Source organism: Lepisosteus oculatus, chromosome 8, assembly GCF_040954835.1.
Source record: "Lepisosteus oculatus isolate fLepOcu1 chromosome 8, fLepOcu1.hap2, whole genome shotgun sequence".
NCBI lineage: Eukaryota > Metazoa > Chordata > Actinopteri > Semionotiformes > Lepisosteidae > Lepisosteus > Lepisosteus oculatus.
In genome coordinates, this window is record NC_090703.1 from 35,640,813 (window position 1) to 35,665,138 (window position 24,326).

At 35.9% G+C, this 24,326-nt stretch overlaps 1 protein-coding gene across 2 annotated transcripts in view; it reads left to right on the forward strand.

Moving 5' to 3' along the window:
* LOC102698142 (amine oxidase [flavin-containing] B-like) overlaps positions 1–22,084 on the forward strand; it is a 29,017-nt gene extending 6,933 nt beyond the window's left edge. Inside the window, exons 4-15 of one of the 2 annotated variants that reach the window (XM_015351125.2) lie at positions 5,326–5,430; positions 6,153–6,244; positions 6,437–6,578; positions 7,337–7,486; positions 8,130–8,289; positions 9,392–9,488; positions 10,377–10,430; positions 10,808–10,865; positions 11,412–11,509; positions 15,407–15,518; positions 18,249–18,311; positions 18,610–22,084. In XM_015351125.2, the coding sequence (XP_015206611.2) occupies positions 5,326–5,430; positions 6,153–6,244; positions 6,437–6,578; positions 7,337–7,486; positions 8,130–8,289; positions 9,392–9,488; positions 10,377–10,430; positions 10,808–10,865; positions 11,412–11,509; positions 15,407–15,518; positions 18,249–18,311; positions 18,610–18,774 (1,296 nt within the window). In that variant the 3' untranslated portion in view covers positions 18,775–22,084. The remainder of the gene's footprint in view (positions 1–5,325; positions 5,431–6,152; positions 6,245–6,436; positions 6,579–7,336; positions 7,487–8,129; positions 8,290–9,391; positions 9,489–10,376; positions 10,431–10,807; positions 10,866–11,411; positions 11,510–15,406; positions 15,519–18,248; positions 18,312–18,609) is intronic. The other variant, XM_015351126.2, reaches the window with a different exon arrangement.
* Positions 22,085–24,326: the final 2,242 nt, after the last annotated feature.

Here is a 24,326-nt window from a genome sequence, read left to right on the forward strand (position 1 = left end):
TTTTAACATTTATATCTATGAACTAATGTAAAACTGTAAATGTTTTTTATATTAGACAGAGAATATGTAAATAGGCTTCCAGAAATTAAGCAGTTATACATAATATTCTCACACAATATTCTGTCATATGCTGGTAAACAGAAATAAATAAATTTCTATATGTCCTATATGTTCCTTAACTGGGTGCACCTCCCTCTCATAAATTACATAAGTTTCACCAGTGTGTCTTACAATTGGCCTGCTTGCCCAATTTGACTTGAAATAGCAAGGTTTGTTATCGACACTGTCTTGAGTTTTTAGCAATTCTAGTCTAACAAAAAAAAACCCACACAAGGGGAATTATGGCTACTAGCTTTGTTTTTGGCAAACACAAGTGCTGCTTTCTTTACATGCAAAAATAGAATGGTTGGTTTACAAGGTTCAGTTCTTCATTTTGCTGTTATAATGAATGCAGTATCCTATATGGATACTTCAATTCTTATTTTCAGTTGTAATACTCTAGTGGTAATAGCGGATTTCTTCTGTTATCATGCAATATATCTTCTTGCTGCTCTTCTCTGTTGCTATGGATACCTACCAGTCAGGAAAGCCTCAAGGCATCCTGTCATCTTCAATTAGTTGTGCTTCTTTGTGCACAATGTAAGGACTTGAAAATCTAAAAGCTGCTTGATGTAAAAGGTCAAGAGAAATCCCAGAAAACAAAATTCAAGCTTCTCTTTTCACTAAATGCATTAATTTTTTAATTCTGCCTTTTCCTTTAAAGCCTTAAAAACCTGAGAAAGGTGACATGGGTTTACGTTAAGTACTTATTGTTAATGAACAAATATGAAAAGCTTTATTAAGTGTAAATTGGTAGTATGAATTAATTCATTAACATTGTTTAATGTATGGGGCACCAGTCCATCGCTGGGCAAGTGGAAGCCAATCATACATGGTGACAGTTTGGAGGCCAAGGTAAAGGCCGAGGAGGGAAATTTGACCCAGACACCAGGATAACTCCCTACTCTTATCGAGAAATGCCCAGGGATCTTTAATGACCACTAAGAGTCAGGACCTCGGTTTAACTTCTCATCCAAAAGACAAGTTAACCCAGGTGGTCTGGCAAAATTCCAGTTTGGGTCTGTACAATCTGGACTACCTACAGTAAAGTTTCTGATTAATTCAAAAGCGATGTCTCACTTCTCCATCTGATCTGCTATGTAGAGGAGCTGCTGGCACAAAATAACTGACACGCCTTAGCAAGATGTGCTTAAACTTCTTGGCAGGTCCCATCCTCTATGTTAAATGCTTTTGCATCCTTTGGTATAAGGGTGTCATATAAATACAACTCATTATTATTCCTCGTTATCCATCCAACCATTTTCTACCCGCTTACTCCTGTTGAGCGTTGTGATGGTACCATGCTGAGCAGGGAACACTAGTCTTTTCCAGCTGCTGCTTTAGGGATTCCCAGGCATGTCCTGGGTCTGCCTGCGGGTCTCTAGGAGGCTGTACCATGTCCACCTCTAGCAGGAGATGCTTGGGAGACATCTTCACCAGATGCTCAAACCATCTCAACTGGTTCTTCTTCATCCAGAGGAGCATTGACTCTGTGCCAAGGTCCTCCTAGATCGCTGTGCTCCTCACCCTGTCACAGAGAGTAAAACCAATAGCTCTACAGAGAAATCTCATTTCTGCTGCTTATACCTGGGATCTCATTCTTTTGGTTACTACCCAATGCATGTGACCGTATATGAGGATAAGGACGTAGATATGACCAGAAAGGCTACAGAAACCAAAATTATCCTGCAGCTAGGATCACACCTTCCCCCTTCTCTTAACGACAGACTACTTTTCTTTTAAATTCTCTCTATTCATTGTAGGTTTCATTTCACACCTCACTTCACCTATCCTGACTTTACACCTCCTGATTGGCCTCTCTTTCTGTCCCCTGCTCCCGCCCCTTGCTCCTCCTCTCTCCCAGCTTTTGTTCTCTCGCTACATTACCTTTGCTTACTGCCCTGTCTTTCCCACACCTGAAGAAGGCTCCACGAACAAAACATTGTGTTTTCTTTCTTCTCTTTTCAGCATGTATTACAATAATGCAATTAATTAAAGAATGTTTGCCCAATGCAAATTAATTAAATAATATTTGCCCAATTTTTGTTGCTCTGTATAAGGGGGGGTTAACATTTTAATTTAAAAAGGCATTCAAAATTACTTAGCACAGCAAATCTGGAAATTCAGAAAGCTGGTATTACCATGGATTTTTTCAGTCTGAAACACACACCCTATTTGTCTTTTAAACTGAGTAATGACTGCTAAAGTGAGGCTTTTCCTCAAGAAACAAGGCTCACAAATGCTAATATGATCAAGGACTCTTGACACCTAAACTGTGCTGCTGCTTTTTCACATTCAGCCAGCTACTGTCCAGGTATAAATAAATCCAAAACAAAATTGTTCAGGTAGAAAATTCATTCAATATTACTAATGAAGCAAGTATACTGTACATGCCTTGCAAAAGTGTTCAATCCTTTCTGCTGCTGTCCCATTTTGTGAAATTACTAAATAATGATTATACTTTTTTTACATTTAATATTTAGAAAAAATTTAAACTTACATTGATATATTTTGCCACCATCATACTTGACATTAGAGAAACAGAGTTTAAAAATAAACAGAGTTTAACGACAGGAAATTGATTCCAGTTGTCAGATCACGTATACGCATACCTTAGCTTTGTGCAACAACCTGAAACTTTCAGGTACCATAAATAATATTATTGCTAAACATATGCCATTCTAATCTGCAAGCGACCAGAATATAGAATACGAATTTTTGTATAAAAATGCATTAAGTCCTGTTCTTCAGCATTATTTGGCCAATTTTGTCTCATCTGACAAAACATTTTGCCATGTTTGCATTATCACTTAGATGCTTTGTTTTAAATCCTATGCAGATTTGTTTTTTTCTAGTTCCACACAAGCCATATTTAATGACCAGGCACTGAACTCTGCAGCTCACGGAGACCCCTTTTGTTTCCTCCTTGTCCAGTTGAACTTTGAACATAAAATCGGTTAGAAACAGGAGGAGACCATTTTGCCCATTTAGCTTGTTTGGCAATTAGAGGTTAATTGATCCAAGGCTTCAAAGAGCAGGGCATCATCTTGAACAACATGGCTCCTACAACCCGTTGATTAAGGAAGTCCCTCCTGTTCTTTGTCTAAATAATAATAAAAATTCCTTAAACTTATATAACGCTTTTCTGGACACTCCACTTGAAGCACTTTACAGGTAATGGGGACTCCCCTCCACCATCACCAATGTGAAGCATCTACCTGGATAATGTGACAGCAGCCATAGTGCGCCAGAATGCTCACCACACATCAGCTACCAGAGGGGAGTAGAGCAGAGTAATGAAGCCAGTTCATAGATGGGGATTATTAGGAGGCCATGATTGGTAAGGGCCAATGGGAAATTTGGCCAGGACACCAGAGTTTCACCCCTACTCTTTTCATGAAACTCTGGGATTTTGTAATGACCACAGAAAGTCAGGACCTCGGTTTTACGTCTCGTCCAAAGGATGGTGCCTTTTTTTTACAGTATAGTGTCTATGTCAGTACACTGGCACATTAGGACCCACATAGATTACTCTGCTGCCCCCACTAACACCTCCTCCAGCACCAGCCTTAATCTTTCCCAGGAGTTCTCCAATCCAGGTACTGACCAGGCTCAAACCTGCTTCGCTTCTGTGGGCTGCCAATTGTGAGTTGCAGGGTGATATGGCTGCTGGCAAAATGCACTTTCATGCCATTTGCACCCATTCCTTCTGATTTGTTTTTCACAATTCATTTGGAAGAAATCTGCTGGATTAATTTAGTCAATGCCTGTGAAGATCTGGAATTTTTGTATCAGGTCCATTTGCAGTCTTCTCTGCTCAAGACTAAAACGTTTCAGTTCTTTCAGCCTGTCAGTATGGGATATTCCCTTAAGCGATGCATTGTATCTACTGTAGCTGCTTTTATGTGGATTGATTCCAGCGCTGCAGCAGCTTTTTGTAGAATGTGGTGACCCAAAAAGTTCACAACATTCTAAATGAGGCCTTAATAGTGAGTTGCTGAGTTTTTCCATAACATCCCCAGTTTTAACTTCTATGCTTTTAACTATATACTGTATTCTGTCATTTTGTCTGCCTTTTTGTCTTCTATATGGACAGTAAATGTGTCAACATAAACACAGAAGTCTTTTTCATAAGATATGAGATTTTTTAATAATATTTAACGTTAGCTTTAATTTGTATCATTTACATTGTTAGCTAATGATCCTAATTTTGTATAATCTGCTAACGTGACTAGTTTACTATTCTGGAATCTAGATCATTGATAAAAATTAAAAAGAGCAGTGGTCCTAGTACAGATCATCCCTGTGATCTAATACACTCCACATTCCACATCTCTCCAATGTGAGTATTCACCCTTTATCTGTACACTCTTTCTATTTATTTCTCAATCCAAAAACTGTACTCATGTTTCCCTGAATGCTTACTGCCTGCAATTTCCCATTTGTGAATGGGAAATTGCCCTATTGTGAATCCATTACTGTTTTTGCTTGTTAAAAGAACTATGTTGATCATGAAAGACGTACCTTTTCTAAACCTATGCTAACTACATCTTACTACATTATTTCCATATATATGATCCTCTAGTTTAATTCTTAGAATACTTTCCTTTATCTTGCATGTATTAGAAGTGAGATTTATTGGTCTATAATTACTTGTTTCAGTTTTGTCACCCTTTTTATGGATGGGGACTATATTAGCAATTTTTCAGACCCTGGGTACTACACTTGTCTTGTCTTAATGGCTTCTGAATAACATCTCTCATTTCTTTGAGTACAGTTGGTAAGATACCATTGTACACTGGGGACTTATTAATCTTGTGTGCTTCTAGTAGCCAAAGTGTCATGGCTGCAAGCTTTAAAGTAACAAAATGTGAAAAATGTGCAAGGCACTGTATACCAGTTTACTGCTCTATCCCACATAAATCATCATCTTGCAGAATGAGTAACTACCGTGTGTTCTCCTGACTAAGTGATGATTATCTGTTGCAAAACCTCAATACTTACTTTCATGGTGTGAATTTATAGGCAGAGCAAGCCTGAAATTATGAAAAGTCTGAAGAGTGTTACTTCGCTTTCAGAATGGGAATGAGACATAAGCCTTGAAGTCAAAGGGGACTGTGCCAAAAAGTAATATTACAAACTTTGAGGCTAGGACTACAAGTTTTATTAAACAAAATAATTAGTCCACCCTAGTTAGCTTCACCCAGAATCCTTCTTTTTCATCAGGGTAAGACGTATCCATTTCGAGGGCCATTTCCTCCAGCATGGAACCCCATCGTCTACCTGGATTACAACAACCTCTGGAGGACTCTGGACCGAATGGGAAAGGAGGTAATTTGTCTAAGATGTGTGCTCTGTACAGAATGTGTTAATTTATAAAAATGGAGAAGAGAATACTTCTTTAATATTGCCCATGTTTAATGAGACATCAGAGCAGTTATGTGTCCAAATTGTTCATTGTGGGATATAGCCCACCTTATAATGCAGTTTTGTAAAACATTTAAGGCAGATGTTCAGACAATAATGCCATCAGTTGTGTTCTGAAAATCTGCAACATAGAACAATGATAAATGATATAAATGGAAAACTGAACAAAGACATTAATGACATATCGCCATATGAGGTACCACAGGAATCACTAAGTCCTTAGTGCCCTAGGGTTTGCTCAGTTACTAGTTGATCCTTGTTTAATGAAATTATAAGGTCTGTCTTTGTAAAAATACTATTAAAAGTGAATGAATACCTGGCCTATTTACTATAAGTTTTGATCTTAACATGGAGAGAATTGGTATGAAGACAGTGGAATTTAGCACAGTAAGGAATTTTCTAGATTCCTTAGAGACAATCTAAGGGACTATCTGATAGGTTGTAAGTACAAAATTGCTGACTTGTGTAATGCAGGTACACAACTGGACAATTAATATTTATGTCTGGGTACTGACTGACAATACTAGAGCTTCTACTTTGCTTTATTTAGGGAGTTCCTTGGTAAAGTTTTGAAATGAATGTATTTTTTTAATAGTAATTTTGGTAATCCTGATTGCTGTTTGTAGATCCCAGCAGATGCTCCATGGACTGCTCAACATGCCACACAGTGGGACAATATGACGATGAAAGAACTAATTGACAAACATTGCTGGACAAGGTAATTGTTTTACTGATTTAGTCATTAAAGACTCAAAACACCTTGTTTAAAATAGAGGCGGTGGCAATCACATACAGTATGAAGTATGAACAAAAGAGAATAGAAAAGGAACAGTATGAGATATAAATCAAGACCAATTTCCCTGTGAAAACTGCATACACACTAATGCCTGATATCATATTTAAATTTAAGGACTGCAAAAAACTTTGCAACTCTCTTCGTCAATGTCAATGTGACCTCTGAACCTCATGAAGTCTCAGCGCTCTGGTTTCTTTGGTATGTGAAGCAGTGTGGAGGGACAAAAAGGATATTTTCAACATCTAATGGAGGACAGGTCTGTGATCTGTTTTCTAAATTATTTATGACTGCAGTGAGTACATCCACCTAAAGAGTAACAAATATGTATAGAAATATGCAGCACAGTTTGGTGAAAAAGATTTATCATAACTATTATTAGTTATAAACTTCTCTTGCCATGACGATATGACAGAACAGAAAAAAAAAACGTTTTTATTTAAGTTCTCCTTTAAATACTTTCATGATTCTATCCTGTGCTTGTTAAATGTTGTTGTGCTTTTATGGACTCAGAAATTACATCAGTGGGCCATCATTACATCATTTTTCCAGTTCCCCAGTAACAGATAATAGTAATGTGTGAAGGAACTAACATTGCTGCTTGGGTACTTATATCTATAAAATTCCAACAGGGAATTGGTCCTATATATCATTGCCACAGGGTATTATATACTGTATATAGACTACATATAGCATTATCAATTGGTAATATATATTGTGCATACAGCATCGACAAAGGGTATAAAATAATGTATAAAATGTAAGTTACATGGAGCATTGCAACAAGGTTTTATATGTTCTATATATAGCATTGCTGTGGAGTAAATGTCCTCTGGAACTCCTCCAGTGGGCAAATTACCTACAGAGGTTATTATGATGGAAGCAGTAAAGCATTCAGCATGAATTATAGTGTTTTTGCTTTAAAGAGATGGATGGTGTACAAACCATTGTCCATAAAGGTCTTTCATGAAAGTATACACAAAAATACCCTAATGTATTTCTTTGTTTCACACTCAGGAAAGAAAATTCATGGGGGGATCAGGGCAGATTAGTGAACGGATCGCAGACCGGCTGAAGGGCAACGTCCACCTAAACCAGCCTGTGATTAAGCTCTTGCAGACTCCAGCTGGTGTGTGTGTCGAAACACTAACTGGAAATAAGTATGAGGTAGGCAGCACTTTCAAAACATGTCCAGTACTAAAAAAATAAATGTGGGTATACACAATTATTGCACTGGATGTTGCAAATAGACAGTTCAGAAATAAGGTAAATATTTCTTAGCCCCTGAGCTGTATTAAAAACATATTGGAAGATATTGATATTATAACATATGAATAATGACAGAATTAATATTTTAAGTCTTCAACCCATGATGTCCCTTCTTTCCAGCATTAAGAAGTAGTTTCTTTTTAACATTTTTGTCTAATTTTTAAAACGTAATTGATTATTTTGTGCAATTTTCACATTTTGTTTGCGGCTAAAATCCATGTCTTTATTTTGTTTAAAGCTGTGGACAAAAATTGCAGTTGAATCAAACACCATGGGTGTGAATGATGAACTTCTATAAAGACAGAAGGCATGTTCTGCATTCAAATAGTGAATGTTATATAGATTTACTTACTGAAATATAAATGCCTTTTAGAACATAACATCATCTCAGTGGTTATACAGAGGTCTAAGGGAAGCCTGTGTTAGAGGTGTGAAGCAGAGCAGAACTGGGAGATCCTGTAAATGGTTTGAGTTTTATGTTACAGAACTCTGACTGTCATCTGTTTAATCTGTCGTTTGTTGCTGTTCCATATCTTTTAAGGCAGCCTATGCCATCAGTGCTATTCCACCAGGGCTGAGCATGAGTTTGCATTATGAGCCCCAGCTGCCTCCAGTGAGAAACCAAATGATCCAAAGAGTCCCAATGGGGTCCATCATTAAATGCATGATGTACTACAAGAGGACCTTCTGGAGAGAGAAGGGTAAGAAATCTGTGCAGCAGAAACAGGGAGAAACACTGGAAAACATGTTTCTGTGTGATATAAGCTGTAACATATATGTTAAAAAACTTAGAAAGAAAAGATAAGCCTTGGGTGATAAATACGGTTCATGAGGGACAACAACCTCCAAGAATCGGATGCTTTGTGAATGTAGGATAGTTTTGGCTGGGGTGCATAGTGGTGCTGTGGTTAGCATTGCTGCCTTGCAGCACTGGGGTCCTGGCTTCAGTTGCTGGCGTGCTATCTGCATGGACTTTGTATGTTCTACCCATGTTCGTATGGGTTTTCTCCAGGTGCTTTGGTTTCCACCCATGGTGCTTTGGTCCAAAGACATACTGGTAAGTTAATTGGCCTCAGGGAAAAATTGGCCCTAGCGTGAGTGTGTGTACGTGTTTATGTCTGGGTGTGCCCTGCTATGGAAAGGCCTCCCCATCCTGAATGTATCCAATCATGCACCCATTGCTTGCCAGGTTAGGCTACTGTGTCCCCTGCAACCCTGTATGGGATAAAATGGTTTAGAAAATGGACGGAGAATTTTGGCTTAACTCACGGTTTAGGGGCGGCCCTCCAGCCGCAGGATGAGGTCGCCTGGACCCCCATTCAGATAGGAGTAAACCAAGTGGAAGCTGCAAGGTGGAGATGCGGAAGAGGAAGGTTGCATGAGACAAATGTAAAAAGAAGTATCGTATTAGATATACAGTATAAACTGTAGATATTTTTAGTAATAATTATGATTAGGAGCAGCTGGATGGGATTGACTTCTTGGCGTTATCCATCCTAAATTTCAGTTAATAATTTTCATTAAATTTAATTCCCACCATAAAAAACAGATTTTTTACTTTGTTGCAGGTAAATATAAAGAATAGGCACAGCATTTCATTCACTGGTTACCTCAAGGTAGAACCACATTGCATGAGTTTACAAATGAAAAGAAGCAATTCAGCCCATCTTGCTTGTTTAGTTTGCTAGTGTCCAAAGATGTCATCCAGCTGTCAGCTGTCAAGAACCTGTGGTATTGGTAGCGTGTTGAAGCAATTTCTTCTTCAGGCATATCTATCATTTGGCTTATTTTATCTCTCTTTAGGGTACTGCGGAACAATGATGATCGAAGATGAGGACTCTCCCATTTCAATGACCCTAGATGACACCAAACCAGATGGATCGTATCCCTGTATTATGGGGTAAATAAAATAATTAAGGAAGGTATCAATAAACAAACCAATGGTTGCCGCTACTTGACCTTTAAAAGCCATTTTACCCATAATTTAAAGATTATATTAGACAGTTCTGGCCAGTCAAGAATTGCCAAGAGGCATTTTATTCCAGATCTTGTTCTGGTAATTGTTTTTCTGAGTATCAAAAACTGTAAAACAAGCAATTAATTTATGCCTACTCCTTTCTATGGTCTATTGCACTCCAATTAAGTAAAATAGATTTCATATACTGTATATATGGTTATCACGTGTCAAATATTGTTTTGGCCCACATTTTATAAAGGGGGAGATGTTTTTTTTAACTGCTTGCAAATGTATTTCCTCATCAAATACTTGGGTTCATCACACAGTCCCACAGAAAATGAAGAAATCAGTTGTGTGAAAATGAAATTAAACCACATATACTGTTCTTTTTGAGTGTGAACACTGGAACTTTATTTTCTGCTTCTCAGAAGAACCCATGCATTCATGAATACAAAAACGTATAAATAGAACTCAGAATATTTTTTGTTTTATATAGTACCTATGCAAGTCAGTAGGAAACAAAAATAAGTTAGCTTAAACCCACTGTACATGTGCCAGGTGTGTGATGTCCTTTACTACCAGATAGAATTCCAGTTGTCGTATAACAGCTGAATGCCATCGATAGACCATCAAAAAGTGCAGTTAATGTGTTGCACTGTGTTGGTGTCAAAACAACACTGATTTTCATGAATACATTTCTTTTTAAATGACAAGACAAGCTGGATAAGACTTCATGTTCATTAACTTCCTCTAGAGGGCAGTGAGAGGCTATCAGTTGTGTTCCCAACAAAGTAGCAGTCTTCATAATATATTTCAAATCTTTTGTTTTAGGTTTGTTTTAGCAAGAAAAGCAAGAGATCTTATCAATTTGACTAAGGATGAGAGGTACGTGAAGTTCATGAATTCTAATTTAATACTGTTTAGATTTTCTCTGTTCTGACATACAGTAAGATATGCACATATATATCCAATATTTACTGTACATTATGTATAATATGCATATGTTCTTTCTATACCTTATAAGATGCAATGTTAAATACTGTAGCTTACTATCTAGTTGTATGTATGTATTTTGTATGTATGTAATTTGATTGCATGCATAGATTCAGTGATTTCTAGATGTCTTCGGTTTTGTGTTTTTTATTGTGAAGTAGTCTGAAATTATAGCTTAATTGTTTTTTAGTATGATAGTTAGATATGAGAATTAAAGAACAAAAAAGAATCCACAGAATATTTTTGACTAGTCTTCTCAATTTGTACAGGAAAAAACGTATCTGTCAGATTTATGCAAAAGTGCTGGGAACAAATGAAGCATTGCATGTGAGTATATACTGTAATAACTCATTAAAGTCAGACAGTGCTGATTTTTTATAATTGGCATCTGGTTTAACATTTAATTCTGCAAAATTAGACTGCAGCAAAAACGTTTGTGGTTATGATTGATGGATATTCATTGACTATTGTATTGCTGGAGACGAAAAAGCATTGCCTGTACTGTTTTATGGTTTCTTTATATGGAACCATTACTATTTATAATGCGGAAACAAAACGGTGAAGACTAGGCAAAATAAATTGTCGAAAATCTAAAAATTAAACTTGTGTTTAATAGTAATATAATGGATGAAGTCTAAGTGCAGAAAGACATTATATTAGTATTATGAATTTAAGCAACTTTTAAGCAACTTTATCAACACTTCAGCATGTACAGTATAATGTGGAGTTTTGTAAAAATAAACTACTAAGTCTAATAACACCACCTAATACAAGAACCAAAACAGTCTTAAAAAACTAGACTAAAGTCTACCATCATCCAAAAGCATGTGTATTTATTTATATATTCTCGGTCTTACAATTTCAAACCCACAGCCTGTTCACTATGAAGAAAAAGACTGGTGTGAAGAACAATATTCAGGAGGCTGTTATACTGCCTATTTTCCTCCAGGTACCTTCTGCCAGTTCAGCAGGTATGTCCCTTCACAATGTACTGTTATTATTACACAAAATGCTGTGAGAAGCAAAAATGAAAAAAAGTACTAGACATAAAATGCCCTTGCTATTAAGAGATAATATGGCAATGGAAAAAATTGAATTAAGTTATAGTGCATGGAAGGCAAAATCATAGCAGAGGGAAATTTTCAATGTTCTATACAAACAAAAGTGAGAAAATGTGAAAAGGCAAATATAGCACAAATATAGAACCACACAAAGAGAGTACCTTTTATTGTCTGTGCGAAAGAACAAAGCAAAAACTTATACTGAACCTTAAAGCCGATACTTAGATATTACAATCATACATTGTGGGACAAGGATGATGTTTTCCCATTAGTAAAGGATTCATTTGTGCTTATGATATTAGTACTTAGGAGCGTGTAACTACAGTATGTCTTGTGATCATAAATGTACTATGAAAGTACATTTATATTTTGCCAGCCTTATTCTGAGATCTGTTACATAAAATTTGAGGTTATGTACAAAAATTACAATGAGGTCTTTTTGTTTTTAAAGTAAGGTTTTGTATTTAAAACAAACGTGTGCAATAAGTGAACAATAAAAATGGTTCACATGGATTCATTTCCAAAATTCTTTCATCTTATATGATATTCAAATTTTGCTTAATCACTTCAGTTGCAGATATTTTAGCCCATACTTTTCAATCTAATTGAAAGCCGCTTGTGCGTGACAAGGATTAAAGTATTTTTTTATTTAAACAGATAGGACATGCAGATTGTGTTCTCACTGGAATAGAAAGTATAATTCTTGCTCAGTCTTTGCTGATGACACAGGAAGAAGGAATACACCCTTGGTATTGGCTAGAATTGAGTGCCTAATTCTCAAAGGCAACTCAATCCCACATGACCTTACATATTGTCTGCTCGCTGAATAACTACTTCATGCCTGGCTGACACTAAAGGATCTGCATAATTTCCATCCCTGGGGACATCCATAAAATCAGCCTGTGACACTGCTAGCGCTCAGTTGACTTATCCCAGCTCAGTTATACCTTCCATACAAATGATCTTAACCCACAACTGTAAGACATAAGCGCACTAGAGGGGACAAGCATATATGTGGTCTTGACTTGCTGGAATTTCATTAATGTTACCTCCTCAGGATGACTGGAATAGTAGCTGATGTTTTCACTTCACCTGCTGATGCTGTGCTGTTAGGCAGAATTTTGAAAGATTAGTGACTGAAGGAAAGCAAAAGATCAATTGGCAGGTATCACACTGAAAATATATATATATACATACTGTATTCCATTCTCGTGGCAGAAGCCTAGAGATAATAGGGAAGTCTCTAATACACATTTGGCAGTTTATTCAATATATTTAATACATATTTTTGCAATAAACACTGTGGCAATAAACGTCACAGTAATGTGCTACTTATACATTGCCTAGTAATAACTTTATGTAAGTTATGAGAAGAGTGTGCAGAAAATAGAAGTTATCAGCTGTAAAATTGCTGAGTAACATAAAAACACCTTTTCCCAAATGAAATCACAGGGGGCCTTTTAATCAGACTGAAAAGTATTTAATACAACGGACACTTCATTGGATTCTGCTGGACGTCACTGCCTTTTGAGATATATTCCATTCTATCAATTAAATCTTCCATTCTATCATTCTAGCAATTGAACTCCAGTAATATAGGTATTAAAACAAACGCAGATCAACCCATGATTGTAATTTAACACTTGTTTCATTGTTAAATTAAAAATGGTTTCACTTCAGTATTTAAACTACTCTAACTAAGCTCATCTGTTTTTTTCTATTTCATGATAAAGCCCCTTTTGTCGTTGAAAGCAGGATGTATTCTTCTGCATCTGTTTTGTCCTCTTGTTAATTATATTCATAATGATTATCGATCAAGATTTTCCACTTTTCATTTTTCTATCAATGCATAGTGAGGAAAGGAACCTTAACCACAGGGCGGCGCTAAAGCACCAGGATAATAAATGGAAAGCTGAGGCCAAGGCCACTGTCTTCTTTTAATTTTGAAGATCTCTGTGATTTACAATCTGTCGCTCTTCACACAAACATGATATAAAAATGCAACCTATGACTGCTAATAAATGTTTATGTGTTTGCCTGACAGTATATGATTTGAGTAAGAATTATTTTAGGAGAGAAATGAGAAAAAATTGCAAACCTGTCAACATTTAAGAGTCAAATTGATATATTGTAGTATACAAATATGATATAGAGGTGTTCTAAAGTACCACTCTCAAGTGTCTTGGTATTTTACAATACAGAGTTAAGAACTACAGCCATATTTTGCAATTCTTAATTTTAATAAACTCTTCAATTCACATAATAATTTTTATAAAATTAGAGTTGATCAAAATGTATTTCCAAAGTGTTTTCCTGGGATGAAATTAATTTACTTTTGTAGATATGTTTGAAAGAAATGTAGCCATAATATTTTATTACAAAATTTTCAACAAAAATGAATTTCAAATATTTGATTTATAAACATCAAATAAATAAAACATTCCTTGGTCTAATGTTAAGAGGTGCGATCTTTCCACTTTCAAGTGAAAGTCACTATTCCAGTGATATTCTGACACTCAGATTAGGAATGTCTTTCTTCCTTGATTGCACAGAGAACAAAGTGTACTAGGTAGCTTGTTTCATCGTTTTAGCCACAGAATTCAGTAGTCCTAAAGGATATGAGGGCCCTAGCAGTTAAAGACTAGCTTCCCCACCATAAATCCCCTTTTATCATATTCTACATTCAAACTATATATAAATCTTTAAACTATGACAGTATATGAGGAAGCAAAATCTACATGATTCTAATATACGATTGAATGCATTTTGATTCTTTTACTTTAAATGATACAGTAATATCCAATGCACTATTAGAACATATTTTCTTAAAACACGTTCCTTTCCTGCCATTTTGAAAGTCAAATTTACAAAGTTTAAAATGTAAGCCCATCTGTCTACTGGGAAAAAAAATATTTTTGAAAAAGATTTTGCTTTGCTGATGCAAGTCTTATGTATTCCTTTTAATATTTCAAAGCCCTGAACCAAATTCACGAAGTGATCATATTCTCTCCATATTCTCTCCATTGTGCATAAGCAAGAAGGCAGAGATGGACAAATTAAAACAATGTATGAAGTATGCCAATATGAGCTTTTCTCTTAGACTCAGAACAATGCTTTAAAATCAGTCCTAACCCAGAGTACACTGAACCAAGTACCTTGGGTGTGTTAATCCAGGATGACTCAATTACAGTACTTGTCCACTCTCTCCTCCATCAACCCTAAAAGTAAAAATTAAACTTACTTTGTGTAGTGATACACTGTTCTCTAGTGAATGAGAAATGATCCATTGCACACATTTAGTGGATTATCCTGATCCCAATTTTAACCTCTTAATAAGTACTACTGCTTTATTTAATGGATTTTCCAAAAGAAACTAGGTGCAGTGGTTATGGTTGCTGCTTCACAGTGCTTGGATCCTGATTTCAACTCCAGACCTGGAATGCTATACAGTATGTGTGGAGTTTGTATGTTTTCCTTGTGTTCATGTGGATTTCCTCCCACAGTTCAAAGACATACTGGTACGTTAATTGGCTTCTGGAAACACTGGCACTGGTGTAAGTGTGCACATGTTTGTATTTGTATGCGTGCCTGCACTGAGATGGACTGGCGTCGCATCCAGGATGTATCCTGCCTTGTGCCTGTAGCTTGCCAAGATAGGCTCCAGCTTCCTCACGACCCTGAATTGGACAAACCAGTTACAAAATGGGTGGATGCATGGAGCCAGGAGTGTGACAAAAAATAAGCAAAGACCTTCGGCCTTACAGTGTCATCTAGAAATCATTTTCTACTACGGTTCTTTTTGTGCAGAGTTCTAAGGGAGCCTTTTGGTAGGCTCTTCTTCGCAGGCACAGAGACAGCAACCAGATGGAGTGGATATATGGATGGTGCTGTTCAAGCTGGTGAGAGAGCTGGAAGAGAGGTATGGAGATTATAAAGGCCAGGGCAATCATGGAATAGAAGATTAGAAGATCCCATAGTAGGACTGCTTTGTATTTGAACTGATTAAACTCATTTTTTACTTCATACCACATGGTGGCAGAATAATTACAGGTTGATATTGTACATTTTACAATGTGGGATTCTAGAGCAAGGAAGTGACTTGATGAAAAAAAAAAAACAGACAGAGAATCCATTTCCTGATGCTGTACAAATGTGTACGTTACCAAGATATCTCTGGTCATGGTTTTCCCTTAGCTTGTGTGCCTTATCCTAAGTTTTACAGGGTACTGTTTTGTTTTCTTCCTATTCAACTTGGCATCAATTATTAGGTCTCATCTAGTGTTTGTATTTTATCCCTCTGCTTCCTTCTCATGTACAGTATATGGTATTTGCAAGCATGGGCCCACCTTCACTTTACAGATAAGAGTTAATGTGTTGTTCTGGTCAACGTTAGAAGTTAGCGAGGACAGTTTCAGGATGAAGAGACGTTAGAGGATAAATACTATGATGTGAAGATAGCAAAATTGCCATGCTTAGGATACATAGGATTCTCAATGCAAAGAACCTCAAGAACTTAGATGTGGAACGTGGAAAGTTTTAGTCCGTGTGTCCGGAAGGAGAAATGTAAAGTTTTCAACGTTTCTTTATTATACCTGTGTCACATCATTGATGCTGAATGTTTATCTAAAGTAAAGTAGGGCTGCTTAATGCATAATAGTTCCTTCAAAACATCATAGCTGTGTCTAGGACAAGCTACATGTGTGACATGCAGGTGTTATGAGAGAGAAGGCTTTGGTTAGACGCTACCTTTGGTGACCGGGAATTGTATCACAAATAGATAAGGTCATGTGCTGCCTGTCTGTGTTCATAGTCTTAAACATCTTCGTTACTGTCATGACTGTAGTCCCTCCCCCTTAAGGGCACTCCAGCCCTTTCACTTTGGACTTGATTTTCTGTACCTGTCCCCTGTTTCAGCCTGTTCCCAGTCCACCTTAAAAGCCAGGCGCTGACGTTAATCTCCGTATCGTGCGAGTCCAGGACCTGGAAGAGCCTGGTCCCGTTAAGGTTTTATTCCCTGTTCCCGTTCCCCTCCCGCCGGTTCTGACCCGGTTCCAGTTTTTAATCCTTTGTTTTGGATGGATCTCCTGGCCATGGACTTTTGTGCTGTTTTGGATTCTCCCTTGGACATCTTTTTTGGATTGTTTGCCCCGGAATCACCCCCCTGGACACCTGTGCACTTTGGACACGCCCCCCCCATATTAATTCCGGATTCAAGCATGGCTTTTCTCCCCAGTGTTTCCTCACTACCCCAGATTGTGTCATCTGCATAGGGTCTGGAAAGAACTGTTTCGTTACAGTTATTGGATACAGTGGTCCTTACCAGTAGATTAATGTGAATTGAGCCATTTGAAGGGCACTCATTGTAGATGCCTACTCAAAGTGGCCAGAAATTCAAATAGTACCACATTTTCTGAAAATGGACAAAAGCAAATAATAAGATATTAGATACAAGAGAAAGTATATTTAGATATAAAATGATGGGTGACCAAGTCTGGTGACCACGGTAAGACTTTTATTTTTAATTAAATATTTTAAAATAACAAGTGATCAATATGAACACATTTTTATGAAGTAAATCAGTTGGGTAGCTGCGTCAGAATGCGTAGGCTGCATAGGAACAAGTAATAGGTTTATTCCATGATGAAAAGAGAAGAAAGAAAACACAAAATGTTTCGGCTGTGGAGCCTTCTTCAGGTGTAAGAAGAAAAAGCATGGAATAAACCTATTACTTGTACATTTTTAGAAATGCATATATGAAATATCTTATAGTTATCCATCTTAACTTCAGGAATACAAAAAAGTATGCTACAAAATATTAATTTACTTACATTTACCCTTTCCAAAAACAATCAGGATTAATTTTAAGGAAATGTATAAATAGTAAGGTTTCAAGTTGAAGTCTGTAAATTCAATTCACTTTTTAAATGATTTTTTCTTCTTGAGAGTGATTATAAAGTACAACTACAGTTCTGAAGCTCTTTAGGAATTTAGGAAATAATAATGTTCAAATTGTTTCATACTGTTATACTGTATATACAGTACATACTTATGAGCCATACTGATGTCCATTTGGACACACTTTAATTAGCTATTGCAGATCATTTAGTAAAATGTAGTAATGATATTTGAATGTGGCTTCATGCAGTTAAAGCATTGCAAAAAATGACAAAAACACACAGCACAATATCTGGATAATCCCCATTTACATTTACAAGAAACAAGGCATGAATAAAATTCAGTAATTACAGCATTTTAGTAATTGATCTGTAAAACTTTATTAACTGTATCTAATTTCACACCTGCTAATGAAGTCTTAAATAGTGTAACAGTTTCTGAGGCCTGTGTCTTTTCAGAGCTTTATGCAACCCCCCAGGCAGACTGCCTCATTATATAATGGGAAATTATATTCAGCAGGTCATTTTGTGCAAATAGGTACTGTGTACTGCATATTTTGCACTTTTATGATTTGTATGCTCTCAAAACTAATGTCATACACTAGATATTTATATTTAATGTCTTATTCCATAGGTCATATGGCAGAATGGGATACCTTTGTAATTATTTTACACATCACTAGTTTAAATAGCTTTCACTTAGCAAATGTCTAAGCCCTCTAGTAGTAAAAACAACCTGTATAATGTTTTTTCAGGTACTGCATGCAATGGGTAAAGTATCCCAGTCAAAAATCTGGAAGGAAGACGTGGAATCACAGGTATGTTTTTAAACGTGTAGCTATTGCGCTGTGACAGACATGCAAATTATTCAGTTTTCCTCATATCCAAAATTACAAATGGGTTCCTTAAATTTGAAACCACACAGAAATTACACTTGATTGTTACTCATTCTCACATAATTTCTGAAGAGATTCATTTTCAGTTACAATGCAGTAAAATAAAGATAATTATTAATGAGGAGAATAGAACACCCAGGCACATATTGTTATTGATGACCGCAATGAGGGTGAAAACGGTATCCTTTGAAACATGTGACCAAATCTGTTTCTTCCACAGGAAGTTCCAGCTGAACCAATTACAACAAGTTTCTTAGAAGAGCATCTGCCTTCTGTCCCTGCATTTCTGACAATGATCGGAGTCTCTTTTGCATTTATCACAACAGCCGCAGCCCTTGGGTCGGGCATCTTAAAGACAAATTCACGTTTACGTCTCTTTCATTAAATGGAAGTTCTTGCCTGAAGTTCAGGAGGGATAACGGCAAAAGGCTAGTCTTTCCCATCTGGTGTTAATCAAAGCATTACTGAATTGACCTATATACCTGTATATAGCAAAACACCTCTTTTTGCATTTGTTTTAATGCATTAACCCTCCACCCCATCTCCACCCTGCAGCTACCCCTTAGTTAACTCCTCTCTCTAAAGTTTAAGCCTCCTTGTCCTATGGCTAAGGGGTTGCCCTTATCCTACCTAAAATACTTTCACTAATCATTTAACATCAATTAGATGTTGTTAATCATCATGAATCCTTTTTCATGTAAAGTGCATTGTTTTATCGAACTGTAAATCTGTGAAATGTAAGATATTTGTTATATGCTTAAGATCACGCTTCTTCATATGTATTTGCATATCACATCATCTTTCATGCTGGCCAGCAATTTTATTCTAACCAAAGAAACACCTTTACTTTTAGTGATATAGTGTAAGCTACTTCATTAGCTCCTATTTCAATCAAAGTCCCATCAATCTACAATACCCAGAATACTGTCCAATCAGGGAATAGTGACAGAGATCAAATTGCACTCTAGTTTGTTCAATTGTATAATTTTATCATAACACATTTTGCTAAGAAACACAAAAAACACATCCCATTGGAAAAAAAAACAACCTTTAAATTCGGTGTTGAGCTGCCAAGTGTAGTCTTTGAGTACTTCAACTGGAATAAGAATGTAAGTGACACACATTTCAACTTTAAAGAGATGGGGTGGCAAATTAAGCTTCTACACTGTTTCCTATTACAAATAACCAAACTTAAACAGATCATAAAGGAAAGACAGAGTAATGAAAAACAGTTATCATATGAATCTTATGTGCAATTTATGTTTTAGTGAAATGAAGCTCATTAACAAATCTACAATGAAAATAAAATGTATTGTAATTAACCCCTGTTATATACAGTAGAGGAGAATTAGCTAAATGTTAGTAATATCATAGAAATGTGTCATAGAAACTAATCACTTCCCATTATGCAAACAGGTGGAGAAGGTAAACTGTGTAATTGTATTTCATCACAGTTAAATGTTTCATAGAAAAACAGAAGATCTATAGTTACAGTGTTGCATTCACAGTCACTTCTCATAACACAGAGTAAATATGTCCTAATTACTTTGATATTTGTATTAGGTTTTTACTGTATGTCATCTTTCTTGTCTTCATGCACAAAATGTCTTGTGTTGATTGTTAGCAATGGTATGAAAAAGAAAACATGAATTCTATCAATCTCTTAAGAAAGAAATAATGTTGAAATAATTGAAATTTCTTAAGTGTGGTCCTGAACTGTCAGTGCAATAGCTGTCATTGTCTCTTAGACTGTGGTCCTCATCAAAGCTTAATTTCAATACCTTAAATTACATGTTGTTGGTTTTCAAAGTCAAGTGTAATTTTGAAATAGTACAGCAGTCTGTGAATGCTTACTGTATATAATGTGCCTGCCTAGTTAACTGTAGGAAACAGGTTTACATACAGTAAATATGTGATTTGTGTATATTTAAATGTATAGTATTCCTGTCTAATGTTATAGAGCAGAATCAGTACTATTTGTGCTTGCTGTTATGGGTGCATTGTTTTAAATTTAAGTAAATATCAAAAGATGTATGTACTGTCACTAGGCAATTGTTTTTTCTATACATCATGACAGTATCAGAAATTAACAGAAGATCTGGCTAATGTGTCCAATCAGACATCTAAAAGGATACACAGGCAGAGGCTAAGGACAAAACAGTATCAATACAAATACACAAACAGGAAGCACAGTTCAGACTCCAGGAAGCTATTGAACCAAAAAGACAAATGGCAGCTGGCAGACCACTGAGCTGTTATTTATTACTTGTTGAATTGATGCTGTGGTGTGTTTTAGCTGTAATCAATGCCAGAGGTGGACCAATCTGCTATGAGGGTTATTTTTTGGTAGGCAGTAAATTATTTATACATAGCTGGAAAACTATGCTCAGTACATCTGAAGGACTGATGAAATACCTTAGGATACATTCATTTAAATATTCCTGGGATAACTGCAGATTTCTATCAGCATTTATAGAAAGGTGTTTTTTTATGGCTTACAAACATCTTGTGGGTTTTAAATTTTTATTTTATGTAATTCGTATGATGCTTACAGCAGTGAGATATTATTGAAAATCTTTCTTTGAGAGATAGAATTTCTCAAATTAGCAAAATATATCAATCAAAACAATTACATTCTACAGTGTTATGCATGTCCTATATTTATCTGTCTTTGATTTTTCGCCTACTTAGAATTGTGTGGGTTCAATTTTGTTCTTTCAGAAATACAGGTGCACTATTAGAGACTGGAAGTGAAAAGAAAATTCTCTGCTAATCAGTAATATGCAACTTCCAAGGGGGTGAATGTTGGTAGTTTCCATAATATAGTTTTTGTTATAAATGTTGAAGCACTCTTAAATCATGGTTTCAAGACAATATCAAGATAGTTTTTCCCAGAAATTGTTGTGCATTAAAGATTCTAATTCAATGCCAAAAAACTGACATTAATCCATTATAAAGAATATAAAGCCTTAAAAAGAATCACCGGAAAGGAACCAAAGCAAAAAGTGCACTACTCCCCATTCGTATTCCAGAGTTAATAACTCGCTCCTATAGAAAGCAAAAGAAAAAGAGATTAGGAAAAGAATAAATATTGAAGGATGAGATCTGAAATGCGTCTTGCAGGCTTTTCTCGGGTTCAGTGGTTCATTTGATAGGGGCTTTACGAAGCAAATAAATAAAAGACATTTTGCTGTATCAGGCACTTTCAACAAATTAAACTCAATATAGTGGAACGCCCCATCACAAAGCCCTCTTAACTCCCTGGGGACTGGAGAAAGCATTAAATAACATGAGTCTCAGACTCAATAATTTTCAGCATTGCTACTCTGCACCATCAATATTAAAAATTACACCTGCGTTGGACAACCTCAACCCCTGCTGAACCCAGGGGGTTTACATATTGAAATTAAAAATGCGGGCCCATTCTTGTTTTGTTTGGTAACATTTCTAAGATGCCATGAAGATATCAATTATAATTCCAGTGTTAGAATTATGCATCTACCTTTGCCTTGCTTGATGAAATCTATTTAATAAAATCATTTTAAATGTAACACATCTGTGCAAAATAGTTCCCCTCAAACATTCATTGTCAGTGCTTAAAGCTTCGTAAAATGTGGAAAGGCATAATTTACAGTGAATATCTGCTCTGTATGCTTGCTCATCATATGATTGCTGCACCTTTTATAGCTATAATTACCTTCCTTCTATGTTTAAATGATCAAGCTAATATAATTAATTTAATCTGAGTTTTCTTGCTTTTTCTTTCTTTTCAATGTCATTTGAATATTTTTTTCTTCAAACAGTCTTAGTCATTTTATTTTACTATCCCAGACATTATTATTGAGGAGGAATAAACAAGCAGATTTTATAACACTTAAAGGTGTTCAGCACAAATCCCTGTACTGTATATGCAAACAATATGAACAGGGATATTGGTTAAACGCAATAGCTAAAATAAGCCAAATTTATTTTTTTCACTGGGTTATAAATGACATTCAGTTTTGCTTTGAGGACAGAACTTCAAGAAGGAAGTTAGCTTGACAAACTGATACACCAATTTCCAGATTTACTTTTTTTGCTTAGTCACATAATTTTGGAGAAAAGAACCCCAAGAAATTTAATCTACTGTAGGTAAAAATAGTTATGTGTTCCTATACTAAACAATAGCCTTCTGTTTAAACCGAATCCCATCCAAACCAATTCTCCATTCTGAGCTGTGAGGGATGAGGTAGGTTGTTCTGTAGAGAAGAACAGGAAATAAAAAATCCTCTCATTTTCCAACTGCAGATCTTGCCTCGAGTAAATAAAAATATTTTTCTAATCATTCATAGGGACATACATCTTTGAATTTTGATTAAACATTTTTCCCTTAAAATAAACAAGAGAAGCAATTTAGAGGAATGTAGGTAATTGTCCCATTTCAGAAAGGAAAAACCTGTCACTGTGATGAAGAGGACACTATAAATAGTAGCAATACCCATATAAAGGAAAAGGATGGATTTTCTAAGCTGTCTTTATTTTACAGTTTTATGGCTAGGTTGAGATCCTTATATCTTTTTCCTTTTTAGTTGTCTCTGTCTTCAGCTAGATCAGAGTAAAAACTCTGATATCTTTGTAAAATCCTTTTGACAGACATTCTAGCTTTGCTGGCTTATCGAAGAGAAGTTGTGGGGAGCCATCAGGGATGGAGATCAGAAGGTATCTTTTCCTTAACAGTCCCCTGGGTCCTCATACTGTCTGCAGAGCTTTTACTTTTCAGTATTCCTGTACTTGAAAAGCATTACTTTAGTAACTCAGCTGTTATTGAAGTGTCCTAATTTAAGCACTGTGCCAGAACGCTTTCAGTTATATTTCAAAAGCCTGTGTACAACTTACTTGCACTCAGTCTGCTTCAATTCTTCTCTCATCTCTTTGCAGTACCAGATTTCCCCCACCTCCCAACAGGCTAGCTGAATAAAAAAAAAAATGTGTTTTTGTTTTCCATAAGAATCTATTGAATCTACTGAATAGAAGAGCTTTTGAGTTCTCTTCACAAGAGCTAACTTTACTTATATAACCATTTATTTGCCTATATAACCTTTACCTATATAAACATTTATAATCATTTCATATAACCATTTAAACCATTTCTTTACCTTTTCTGTCTTTTTCCAGTTTGACACTAGTTATTATCTTGCAATTGCAGGTATGCTAAATGAAGAGTTTTTAGTTAGGGCTCTGGGAAGTCCAGATTGTCCAGAGTATCCCCATAAATAAAAGGAATATTTTTGCACCTATGCCAAATCAATACAATATATCACCACTGCTAATAATTATCATGGGAATTTGTATCACCTGTTCTGCATTTAATATCTTGTAGAACTATTTATAATGAATATGGGCTTAATCTTAATTTATTTTTTTCTTTATAGTTGTGGAAATTATAATATGAAGTATTCTTGGGATATTCTGAATTGAGCAAAGATACTGTAGGCATTATTTAACTTTTGGATCTTGGAACAAGCAACAGCAGTAATGAATAAAAAGAGAGTATATAGCATAAAGTATGACGTACATTTTCACGCTTCTGATAAAGATCGTCATGAAATGGATTTTTAAATTGGAGGCACTAGAAATAGACTATAATTACAATAAAACAGCATGTAGTGTGGAGTACATTTTCAGTTTAATGTTATATCTTACTACACAGATCTGGTTTAGGACCTCTGTCCCTAATTAACATTAATTATATAAATTCCCAGGTCACACAAATTAGAAAACACTGTAGAAATATTTGGAGTATGGGAACACTATACTGTAAAAAACTGCCATCCTTTGGATAAAATATTAAACAGAGATCCAGACTCACTGTGCTCATTAAAGGTCCCGGGGCATTTCTTGAAATGAGTAGGGATATATCCCTGGCATCCTTGCCATTTGTCTTTGGTCATTGGTCAA